This window comes from Ascaphus truei, chromosome 3, assembly GCF_040206685.1.
Source record: "Ascaphus truei isolate aAscTru1 chromosome 3, aAscTru1.hap1, whole genome shotgun sequence".
NCBI classification, from domain to species: Eukaryota; Metazoa; Chordata; class Amphibia; order Anura; family Ascaphidae; genus Ascaphus; species Ascaphus truei.
The window spans coordinates 239,573,630-239,585,769 of record NC_134485.1 but is presented as its reverse complement, the minus strand read 5'-3'; the positions used below and the strand labels follow the sequence as shown (position 1 = coordinate 239,585,769).

At 42.6% G+C, this 12,140-nt stretch overlaps 1 protein-coding gene across 1 annotated transcript; it reads right to left on the bottom strand.

The window, feature by feature from the left end:
- Positions 1-3,201: 3,201 nt before the first annotated feature.
- LOC142491037 (uncharacterized) lies at positions 3,202-11,512 on the bottom strand. The gene is made up of 4 exons (XM_075593375.1): positions 11,348-11,512; positions 5,998-6,301; positions 5,123-5,227; positions 3,202-4,382 (listed from the first exon to the last, which is right to left on the bottom strand). Exons 2-4 carry the CDS (start codon positions 6,143-6,145, stop codon positions 3,748-3,750), a joined length of 888 nt encoding a protein of 295 aa, XP_075449490.1. The 5' UTR covers positions 6,146-6,301; positions 11,348-11,512; the 3' UTR covers positions 3,202-3,747.
- Between the last annotated feature and the right edge of the window lie 628 nt (positions 11,513-12,140).

Sequence of the window (12,140 nt, the reverse complement as noted above, 5' to 3'; positions counted from 1 at the left end):
TTGCTGCTGTGTAATGCAGCCAATCAGGATGGAGGAAGTTGCCAAAGTCCCTAGCAGCAGCAGCTGCTTCTCAGGGGAAATCAAACGATTCCAGCTGCCTCGCCGGCAGGTTACTAAGTTCAAAGAGGTAATACCGTACACATACTGTACATGTCTGGCATTATGGTAACCAGGTATCAAATATAGGGGTTTATGCAGAGAGGATAGATAGTGAAATTGCGCCATCTTCTGGCCAAAAATCTCGCCACATAAGCTTTTCCTGGCGAGAACATGGCGAGATTTTGAAAATCCGCCGGAACAATTTGAGTAAGTGTCAAATTCGCCAAAGACGTGGCGAGAACTTGAAATTCGCCATCTTCACATATGGTGCGATGCAAGTAGCATCGATGCGGTTAAACGTGCCATTCTGGCCCGAAATATGGCCAGTTCCAGCTCGCCAGAAAAAGTTTGAAATTTGCTGCTGTTCGCTGCCGTGAAAATAAATCTCTGTAAGTACTTATACATTGTTATGCGTGGCGTCGCTGGAGGGGGGGGGGGGAGATCTGTGAAGGTGTTAAATGTGGCCTGTAAGCTCAATCACAAAAGATACGAGATTCGGAATAAATGTACAAATGCTGTAAATTGTGACAGGTACTTTGTAATGTGTTTAAAAGTGTGTTAAGCGACAGTGCTGATTGTATGTGTGCTGAAAGTGTGTTGAGCAAGGATGCGTATGTGGTTGTTGTGTGGTGTGCTACTGTACCACGTTATGAAGTGTACATGGGCATGTGAATGTCTGCATGAACATAACCGGTTTTTGCAATAATAGTTATGTCTACAATATGCGTAGTGTTGTAAGGAGTAGATGTTGTGCAATATGTATGTCACAGTGCTATAATTATGATGTATATTTTGATGCCAACAGTACATGTCAACCTCTCATGTACAATTGTATTTTTTGCTCATCCTCGTAATTACTACTGCCTGACGTTGTTTTTACATCCATTTCAGTTGTGTACACAGTACCTGGCCTGTTTGTCGTTACACCTACATCAAATACTTCAATAACACATATCGATGTCAAAGGAGCAGTGTGTACATGTATGTAGCTGTGTTAAAGTATACATATGTGAACAAATATATATAGCACAATATATCGATATAGAAATAGCCTTAGAGGGTGGAAATGTCGGTAGAATTTAATTTTTATTTTCAATGTGATACTTGTTGACATGTACCGTTAATGCTGTCTGTGCCGCAGCAAGTGTAAAATTAACACGAGTATTAGTTAGGCGACAGTTGTGTGTGAAAGGAAAGAAAAGGTAGTATGTGTGTATAGTGGAGCGATTATGTAGCCAGAAAAAGCGGGTCTGTTTTTGGGAAAGGTTAACAGACAACGATAGCAGTATTTATATGGCTTGCAGGCGTGTTGGTGCGTGGGTGGCAAGGGTCCTCTGTGGATGCAACCGGCCATTTATGTGTTACCGGGTATACTTCTGTGTGTTGTAACATTATGTACTGCCCTTACATAATACACATCCTGCTCTCGGAGTGACACAGGCAGAGTATACAATGCATCATGTTGTCAGATATGAACGTGTGTTTTTTTTCACAAAAAAACTGTTTGTCAGTTGTGTTGTCAAAACAACTGGGTGATGCTGCCAATAGGAATGTTTACAAGTTCTGTTGTTGGCAAGGTAACATGGAAAGCACACGCTCTACGTGCCAACACGTGACGTTCTGTCGTCCCACGTTCAACGATGCTTTGTTTACGATGTTTGAATGTCGGGTGGAAACTGGAACTTAGATTTCGTAAAGGTACATATTTATTCACAACGTACAAACCTCTCACATCATATGCAATTGTACCGTCTGGTGACTAGTTACGCCATGTGGAGCGCAATTTTGATGCATGAAAAGGGAACCTGTGCACGCTATGCGCATGCCTGTGTAACTCGAAACAGGATACGTCTTATTTCATATATTATGAGTTACGAAAGACAGTAACGCCGGTACATGTGAAGTGCGTAAAAATATGTTAGCGCTATGGTGTTTTCTATGGCTGGTTCTTATTGTGCATAGCAAACCGATACTGTCATATACTTCAGCAACAGGCTGACACATAGCTTTATAGTTCAATAGGTTGTAACCAGTCGAATGGCGTAGCGTTTGCGGCAGCGACCATAGCAGTTTACACTGGTAAAGGCATGGATTGATACCCGTTGTTGCACATGTCATCTGCGTGTTTGTAGCTGCATGCGTCAATCAAAATTGCAAACAACTGCGTATATGGACACCCATTGATGGTTGAGACATGAATTACTGGCTGTGTTAGCAGGTCATATAACACATCGCCCTCATGGCCGGACACATCCTGCCCGTTTATATGCATTGACATGCATAAGTTTTGTATACGCGCACTGTTAGGCAAAACACGTGTACACAAGCGACGTAGACCTCAATGACGTCCTGGCCTCTTGCTATGAAACTTCAATACAGCGATTTACCTGCATGCACATTTACACAGGGGCAATTATGGTAGTGTAATAAAGATGTGGATGTGCAACCAAGGGCGTAAACACAGCACCCTCAATCAATGTCACAGCGCTGATGTGTTGTACATGTGCCATGCAGAAGGCTTTAACAATGGATGGGGAAATAAAATCCCCATAATGAAAACAGTCATATGCATCCCCTTGTACATAATATTTTGCTGTGCGGTTCAAGGTTTACCAACATAAAATTCGGTGTGTAAATACACCATGGTTGGGCAGCTGGAGGATTGTTTACGTTGTCTTCCTGCAGCTACAGTAGTTACACATCACATACAATAACAGAAATGTTGTTTAACTTGCCCTGTATGCATTGCTCATTAGCTATGCGTTCTAACATGTGCAGTGTTATACAACAGGATGAGTACAAGGAATTTTTTTTTTTTGTAATCTTGCGTTCACTAAGTGCTACACGCAGTGGGCCAGAAGGAAAGTTAGTGTGACATAGCATGCAAGTAGTAATACACGCGACTTACACGTTTATAACACTACATGCATTGCTTTCCCTTGTTATCACTTGTTACTGCAAAGTTGATTCGGCATAGACAAAATGAGCGAAGCATTATTGGTACATAATTTTTTTTATTATTTCACAACATCACACTATCTACCATAAACCAGGCTCAATATACCAGCCAATTTAATGCCATTGGTAAATCATTGAAAACACAAACTAAATTAACATGTTTATAGGTAACACAGGAACAGCTGAGTTGGGGGACGGAGAACACATACAGTAAGTGTGCTCACGATTGACATTATTTCCACATATATATGTTTGTGATTATTTCAGACACATCCTGTAAATGCTGCCATGAATAAGGGCTTAAACTTGCAGAAAAATTAGGAAGACACATCACTCCAGAAAAAGCCATGTACTATTGCTGTTGTGACCGTGTTTGGGGCCTATCGATGTTGCGCGTAACATGTTCACGTCGCTTTGTAATTTTCTTCACATGTATTTTATCTACTGTTTCATCCATTACCTGTGTGTGTTGTGCAGATGGTATTGTGTAAGCCACATTGGTTTCCTTTGGTGGTGGAACGAAAGGCGTCATGTAACCCGGACCAGAAATGGATGTTGATGTTTTAACATTTCTTCCCTGTCCTCTGTTGTAACTTCCTTTTCTACACCTTTTCCACAGACCACGTGCACGCATATGAACGGGGGTACCTTCCCGCGCCACTGGTACATCGTTGGGAGCATGAAAAATATCTACTGTACAAGTCTTTCCTGTTGAAAGTCATCGTTAAACAGTTGTTGTGGACACTCAACTATCGCTTCTGTTGCTGTTTGCCACGGATCAAATTTCGGTATATTTGTACGGTCTGTGCCGTTATCTGCATCTTTCTGCACACCTGCAGATGGGTTTACTTCAATAGGAAGTTTTGTATGTACGGGGTGGGGGGTGATATCTGTTATGTCTTCAACTTGTCCAACCAATACCGATTGGGAAGGCAATGGTATTTGCCGTGTACCTAATAGTGGAGGGCTACTTGTCGACACAGGCGTTTGCACATTGTCTCGGTCAACTATTTTTTTCAGTGACTGGGCAATTGATCCCATAAAGGCATTATGATTCAAAAGCACTTCATTTGTGTGTTTCATTATGTCTTTGATCTGAATCATTTCAGACAACAGTTTCTCATGCACTCCCATTATTTGTTCATGTCTGTCCTGATGGAGGAGCATCATTTTTTCCTCACATCTTTCAAACGATATCAGGTGCTTTTCAATCCCTGCATCTGCATCATTGCTTGTTACATTCGTTGCTTGTGAAGTTGTGATGACTTCAGGAACACTGCAGCTTGGAACGAGGTTTGGAGACACCGTATGTAAAGTTATCGTGTCTGTGAAACGACAGGAAAAGTTACCATTACATTTCAGATACTAAACACACGTACATTGCAACTACCCTTTATGCCACATCGTTATAGGTTTTGTGATGTGACACACCATTATGACATACAAACAACTTGAACGTCCATTTCAATGCTGTAACTGCCGACATAAACATGAGGCCTTGATGTATGCACCGCATACTTTCTATCTTTGTCCCTTTGGAAACAGTCGTACAAAACATACCAAGGTACATGCAAGTTAAAAAAAAATTTTGTAAAGCCTCCTAGGTGTACAGTCATGCAAAAACAATGCAACAAACCAGTTAAGGGAAACCATTATGGCAACATACCCAGATCCTCAATAATCTCATATAAAGGTAACTTTAGAGGAACATAAATGCTCGTTAAATAGTTAATGTCATGCGTAACACAGTAACTGTGCGAGAGCAAGCAGAATGCGTACATGAACAATGCATAGGAAAGTAAAGCCTGTGCATATATACCCAATGTGTATTTAACGACTGCCCTATAGCATGAAACATACCTGTTCTATTACTTCAATCACCCATCACAGAATCTGACAGTGTCATAAAATTTAAATCTGTGAGGGTAATTTATCGCCAGTAGCGCTGGCGTCGTCACAGTCGTACAACACCTAACCAATGCAGTTTCTGCATGTTTACCATTGGCCAGACATATGTTTCTCCATTCACACCCACATACATTCTGTTTCATAGTTAAGATCTCACCTTCTTCTGCATCCATTGAGGTTGGAGAGACACATCCTGCCATTTCATTACTACATTCCTGTTCCATGCCCATTGTTTCTTCATTTGTAGGTGACGCCGGACACACTGTGAAGAAAAAGATATACTGCTGCGGCACAGTTTATTCGAGCATTTGCCCGTTCTGTGCCGCAGCAGTAGCCTGGCGCGCGCCCGAGTGTGACGGGCGCACGCCGAAGCAGCGGAAGAGCGCCCTCCGATCGGGGCGCTCTCCCTACCGCTGCCGGGTCCGCCGGGTCCCCCGGAACCCCCTGCCGCTGTCCCGCGATCGCGGGACACCAGGGCTCCCTCGGGGAGCCCCTGGACACGCGTGCAGCGGGCGCACGCTCCCGATGACGCGTGACCGCGCGTCTATGACGCGCGGCACGCCGAGGGGCGGCCACTAGCAAGCCGGGAGATTTCCCGGCTTGCGGTACCGACCACACTTCAATAAAGTGTGTCGGTAGTGTACCATTGGCGATCACACATGCGATGCAACAGCACACAACATTTACAACAACACTTACATGCACATAGCATGATAACCATGTGTGAAAAGTAATCAATAGTTGTCTAAAACTGAACCATCCTCCTAGACAATCTCACTAATAACAGCAAATTGAAATACGTTTGCATGTTGGGATTTTTAACTGAGGACCTTGCAGTTCTGTGCTTGTGTTCCAGAACCTGGATAGTTATTGAATAGTTTAATGATAGTCTAATGTTATTGTAGTGTTCACCAACTTTTTCAACATGTTGGTCAACACTGTTGAGACATCGAATGACATTGACACACATTGCAATGAATACACAAAAGACACATATTTGATACACACTAGGTACGTGACACTTTCACCAACCTTGTGGAAAAGGCTGCTGGTAAACGCCTATGTCATAATCTCCCTCCACCTGATATTTGTACAGCTGGAAACCTTGCCGCAAGCTGCTCCTCCAATGGAGACAATATAAATTGCTCCGCAGCAGGACCTCCGCCTGTTCCAGACGCATGTACTATCCCTTGCTGAATTTTTTTTTTCAGTTTTTGCTTGATGTCATCAAACCGCTTTCTGCAGTTGTCGTGGGTTCTCTGCTGCCGTCCACATGCAGAGACTGCAACACGTATTTCCTCCCAACAGATCCTCTTGGTAACGGCGGATGTTTTCCCTTGAGTTGTGCAGGAGACAATAAATCGTTGACATTATAGCACGTGTACTTGTATTGACATCTATTACATGGCATGTAACTGTGCATGTGATAGTTTAACTTTCCCACATGTTTCCTTTTTTTGGTATCCATCACCTGTGTACACATAACACTCATACACATTATGACACACGTTGTGACCAAGAATAGATGTCTGTGATGTGAACATCTGCGGCACTTCACATACATTACTACAGTAGTGGTGTAGGCCGCAAGCCTAGTTGTATACATAACATTCTAGGTACTGAACTATTGCAGAGGCTTATGTTTTTTGTGCTAGCTGCAATTGTTTACTTGCGTTATATGCGCTACAGTAGATACAATGTTTCAACTGCTATGTTTAATGTTAGCGGTTAAACAGTATGCACACCATGCAATATGACCACTGGCACATGTGATCATTTTCGCACACATATGTCATAGGATTACATTGAATGTAATTTTGTACCTGATAGGTTGCCAAAAATACGATCATAGTGCTCGAGCACAGCGGTCACAAGTACACGATTCTCCTCATCATTAAATTTTAAATTTCTATTTTTAATTTCTGAGCTATGGTCCCCTGTACTGCACTCTCCTTCCTCAACAGGAAGGGAATGCATGTAATGCTCACTTGACACCCAAGAACTATTCACACTCTCGGACGGACACACAATCGACTCTACTTCGTACATGCCACCCACTGTCCCCAAAGACGAGCGATTGACTCCTATGCACGGCGTACCCATCCCTGGATGCCTCACATTCCCACGAGAACCAGACATTAGTGCGCCACTTGACAATACTCCTCCACTTGTCAAGCTTGCAGCACTACCACGCACATCTCCACCACGCACACGGGCACCGCCCCTCACTCGCAGACCAGCACCCCTCACGCACACGCCAGCACCCCTCACACCCACACCTGCACCCCTCACACCCACACCAGCACCCCTCACACCCACACCAGCACCCCTCACACCCACACCAGCACCCCTCACACGCATACCAGCACCCCTCACACGCACACCAGAACCCCTCACACGCACACCAGAACCACTCACACCACTCACAGCACCACACACCGCTATTACGCCACCATCTGCACTCAACAGAGGTGCACCACTCACCATTGCTGTCACACCTGCATTGACACCTACACCACCACTACAAACTACATTTACTCCCGCACCCTGAACAACAGGCAGAATTACAGGACCTGATCGTCCCACTTTTGCCGCCGCATTGCCTGCAAAGGAGGATGACGGTCCGGCAAGTAAAGGAGGCACACCAAAAGTCAGTGCAGCATCTGAAACACCGACAGAGTGAACCCCCTCAGCGTCAGCCATGTTTATAAGGCTCTCTGGGGTAAGCGCGCTGTTGACAATCAAGACAAAAAAATGACACACAAACAAAACAAAATGATACAATGAAACACAATGTAACAACAACAAAATGGGACGGCCAAGGGCAAATACTAATATATGTATCTTATACACTGAGGAAACACACACATCAACCTTGAAGCTGGGTATGTAACGTATTGTAGAGGGAGACGGTGCTACCGGCACTGACAGAAAAACTAACCGCAGATTACCACTGTTTGGAATGCTAGGGGTTAATCCATATGTCTACAGAGAACAACATTCATTGATTTATATTAATTCGACACAGAACACACAACAACACTTCCAGTTGGCGACACGGTTAATCGATTATGTCAAGGGACTATTGTTCACTGTGTGTGTACAGTAACGCAGCGCGCGCAAAATGAGCTTTCCCGCTTGCTGAGGTACTTCAAAAACTGACCGTCAACCGCTCCCGGTCTCGCGAGAGCCGAGTGGCACTGGTGACACGTCAGAGCAGGACCGATACATGTTGTGTATACAGAGCGCCATGGTATGGCGATATTCGCGCAAATCGGAACTCGCCAAAATTACCACCATCAGTAAAACGAGGTAACTCAGTTCTCTGCATGCGCCCATTAAGTTACGGCAAATCAGTGCCTATTTTGTTGCCATTTTTACTTTCTATAGCGATCCTCTCTGCATAAGCCCCATAGTTTTAAACCTGTTTGTCATTGTTTTACTGCACTTGATTGCGCCTATAACTTCATAAAAACATGTTTCTTATCGTAACGAGATATAAGATATAATAGAGACCATCAGATAAGCAGTACTTCATTATGTGTACTTTGTTCTCCAGCTTGAATAATCCCATAATATATCTGCAAGGTATTGTGGTTTTAATAGGCTTTCGTCCTACAGTCAGCTCCACCAAAATACATGGACAGTATCCTTAAATGAACAGCAAAATAGTTTATAACAGGCTGCTAAACCATCCTCTAAACCACCAATTGGATGATAAAAATATCTCACTAATTAAACCATTTGCAAACTTGGGTTCAACAAAACCTACCCAGCTCTTTGAGTTTTTGAAGTTTACTATGTAGACTACCTAAATCCTGCCTCTAACCTAGCAGAATTATTTATATGGGTACTTTTTACTGTAAACTCTAACACTTCCAGACATTTCTTAGAAACAGTTGAAACTGATACCATAACATAAAACAGGTCACACATTTGTGCAACTAAAAGAGCTATTCTTATTTTTATTTTTTTAGCTTTAAGTTAATGTTACTTGCTTTATCCCTCACATACAGGTAACCAACTATTCATAGCAGCACCAGGTAGCTTATATACTAAATATCAGGAAGTATAGAAATGTATTCTAAAACCACAATCCCGACCTTACAAATTAGCTCTGTTACTTCACCACAAATGCAAATGCTTGTCAACACCATTGCACTTACCCTGTCACAAATCCCATATATGTAATATGCCTTAATTAAATAATGTCAGATGTGCACTATGAAAATAGTGTGCATATGATGTATGCCAGACCTTATTCCATTCAGGGACACCCTTGACATGTACCAAAATGACATCCAAGTAAAAAGATTACTGATTTCCCACTGAGCAACAGTGTAACAGAGAAGTCTAATATTACGTCACTTAATGTAGCAATCTGATTATATAAGCACTGTTCTCTGTACATTTCATTGCATTATAGTTCTGAAGAAGGGTCAAAATAAGGACCTGAAACGTCTAATTTTGTGTGAAGGACCTACTGTACACGTTAACTGACTACCATTGACCCACAGATTACTTTACCAATGGTAAGACTGACTTGAGTCTACAGATGCAGTGGCCGTTATCTGACCATTTCTCTAATTAGTATTCGAGATCTCCCCGAAATCCTTTCAACATTTGCCATTGGGTCTACCTGTCTGTAAGAGACGCGCAGTAAGAGATAGGCTGAATCAGTCACTTTACCTATGCGCCCCTAACAGGCGATTGTGGGGGTTTTATTTAAATTTGAATGCTCCAGTATTGTAGCAGGGGGTCTCTGGAGCTGAACAGCATTGATTTCAGGTCCGGGGACCCCCTACATCCGTTTTACAGGCCCCGGGTGCAGGTATCCCCGCCATCTTAAAATTCTGTGGGTCACTTGAACGTGGGTTCTAAACAAAGCAGAGGGATTCGGCACCCCATAACAGGGCCTGTATCTCAGAAAATAGGGGGTCCCCGAGAATGAAATAAACTTTGTTCAGCTCAGAAGACCCCCTGCTCCCGCACACTAGTATCAAACACCCCCCTTCCCTCCAACAAAAAATCATTTCCTTAGCAGAGACCTGCTAAGGTAATGAAGCTGCTTACATTTTATTTTTATTCATAGTGTGTGTGAGCAGGGGTCTCCTGAGCTGAACAAAGTTGATTTCAGCCTCGGGAACCCAATGCTTCCCGAGATTCAGGCCCCGGTATGGGGAGCTGGTATCCCCGCAATGTTAAAGGCCTCTGCATCATGTGACCATAATGGGGCCTGTAACTCGGGAAGTAGGGGGTCCCCAGACCTGAAATCAATGTGATTCAACTCTGGAGACCCCTGCTATAATTCTATAGTATTACAATTTAAATAAAAACCCTGTGATCGCCTGTTAGAGGCGCGCAGGTAGAGTGACTGATTCCGCCTCTCTCTAACTGCACAAATCTTACAGACAGGTAGACCCTGGTAGGATTAACACAGCAGGGACCCCCGCTGTGTTAATCTGATGGGCCATTAGTCTGCCGTAGCAATTGTTGAAAGGATATATGGGAAATATGTCCTGGGTTCAGTGTGAGATGTCTATGGACTCTTGCAATGGATATATTTTATGTGGTTTGTGCAAACTGTGTTGCTACAGTATGTTGGATCAAAATACATTGGATTTTTAGTGCATGTATTCATGTGTATGAATGAGCTTTCCTATAGTCTTTAGTTATTGACTAGACGTTTGATGGACCCTCCGGTTTCATGGCACCCCTTGCTTTTTCATGTTTTTAGCTTTTTTTGTTTTAATATAGCTGTTGGTGTGTAACACACTGCTGCTTTATAGTTTTCTGGTAGACATCTGTAGATATGCACATACAAGCTGACAAACACACCCATACTCCCTTCCTCCCTCTTTCTCTCCTTATTCCTCTGCTTCTCTTCTCACTCATGTGTCCAGCCCATAGAGCGGAGCTCTGTGCCTCTGATCTCAGATATGACTTGAATATCCAGCAGCTCTCCAGGTCTCGCAGTACTGAATGGGAAGACCAGGCTTCAAGGGAGTAACTGATTGGTCCTGTCCACCTCTGTGGACATGACTACAAAATGAGGAGGAGTATAACCAGACTGCAACAAGTTAATAGTCCTGAAAATGTAATCCATTAGAAATGTGGTCTTAAGTGGCTGCATAGTCTTCTTATATGTAAGAGCCACTATCACAGCCCAAACATCAGGCTATAATGTTCACAAACACTGAAAGCATCAGGGTAAATGTTCGTAAATACGTTATTCTCTTCAGTGCAAGAGGAGGGGATAGTTATATATATCCGAGTAAGGCATAGCAGTTCCCTAAGGCAGTGAAGTGGCTTTAAATACTTGTTTCATTTGTCTTTGATCGCCAAGTTTTACCATTTCATTCAAAATTATTGATGTACGAACCTGTCCAAATCCGTTTCCTGGATTTTAGTGCACTTCCACCCCAAAATCTGTTTCGCAGTTTAAAATCCGTAGCTGGATTTGGTCGGTTTTAATTTGCAGGAATATCCTAGGAAGCAGGATCTTGGCCAATCGATCACGAGAAAATGGATCGATCGGCAGTTTAGATAATTGCATTGCTGAAAAGGAAAGGAACTGCTGCGTTTATAAAAACAAAACAAAAATCAGACAAGAGGAAAATGCCCCTGTAAGATGTGTCACTACAGAAGCCATCAGGACTACGTTTTGCAGTTACTACTGTGTTAATTGGAGGAAAACAAATAATGAAACAATGTAATTTACAAAAGTAAACATAAGAATTGCAAATGAGAAATGTTCCTCATTACGCATTTAAAATCTGCAATTAATCAAAAAGAAAAAAAAACAATAGATTAGTTAACTGATTTGAACTTAAGTTGCAGAACATGATTTAGATTTTAGTGGACCAACAAAATAGACCTGTTAGATCTTTGAAGTTCTGTACACTCTAGTTTATTCTTGTTAGTCCACTAAAATGTATAACAACCTGAAATAAATCTAAATTTCTTAATGATCAGTATACAGTCACTGGAACTTTGAACTGCATAATTCAGTAGAAGAAAATATTGATATAAGCAACATGACAAACATATGTAGAGCCCATGGTATAGTTCTTCAATAAAGGATACTACTTCAAAGTTAATATCTAACACCATTGTCAAGCAGGCAACTCAATGTCTCTAACTTTGCAACACACAGGAATTCATTAACAGCACAA

What these genes read in the sequence shown, in the direction of transcription:
- LOC142491037 (XM_075593375.1), bottom strand. Translation starts at nt 6,145, where the DNA reads ATGCGTCTGGAACAGGCGGAGGTCCTGCTGCGGAGCAATTTATATTGT. An exon ending in CCAGCAGCCTTTTCCACAAG is followed by an intron (nt 5,228 to 5,997) that starts GTTGGTGAAAGT and finishes TTTTCTTCACAG; the next exon opens with TGTGTCCGGCGTCACCTACA. An exon ending in CTCAATGGATGCAGAAGAAG is followed by an intron (nt 4,383 to 5,122) that starts GTGAGATCTTAA and finishes GTCGTTTCACAG; the next exon opens with ACACGATAACTTTACATACG.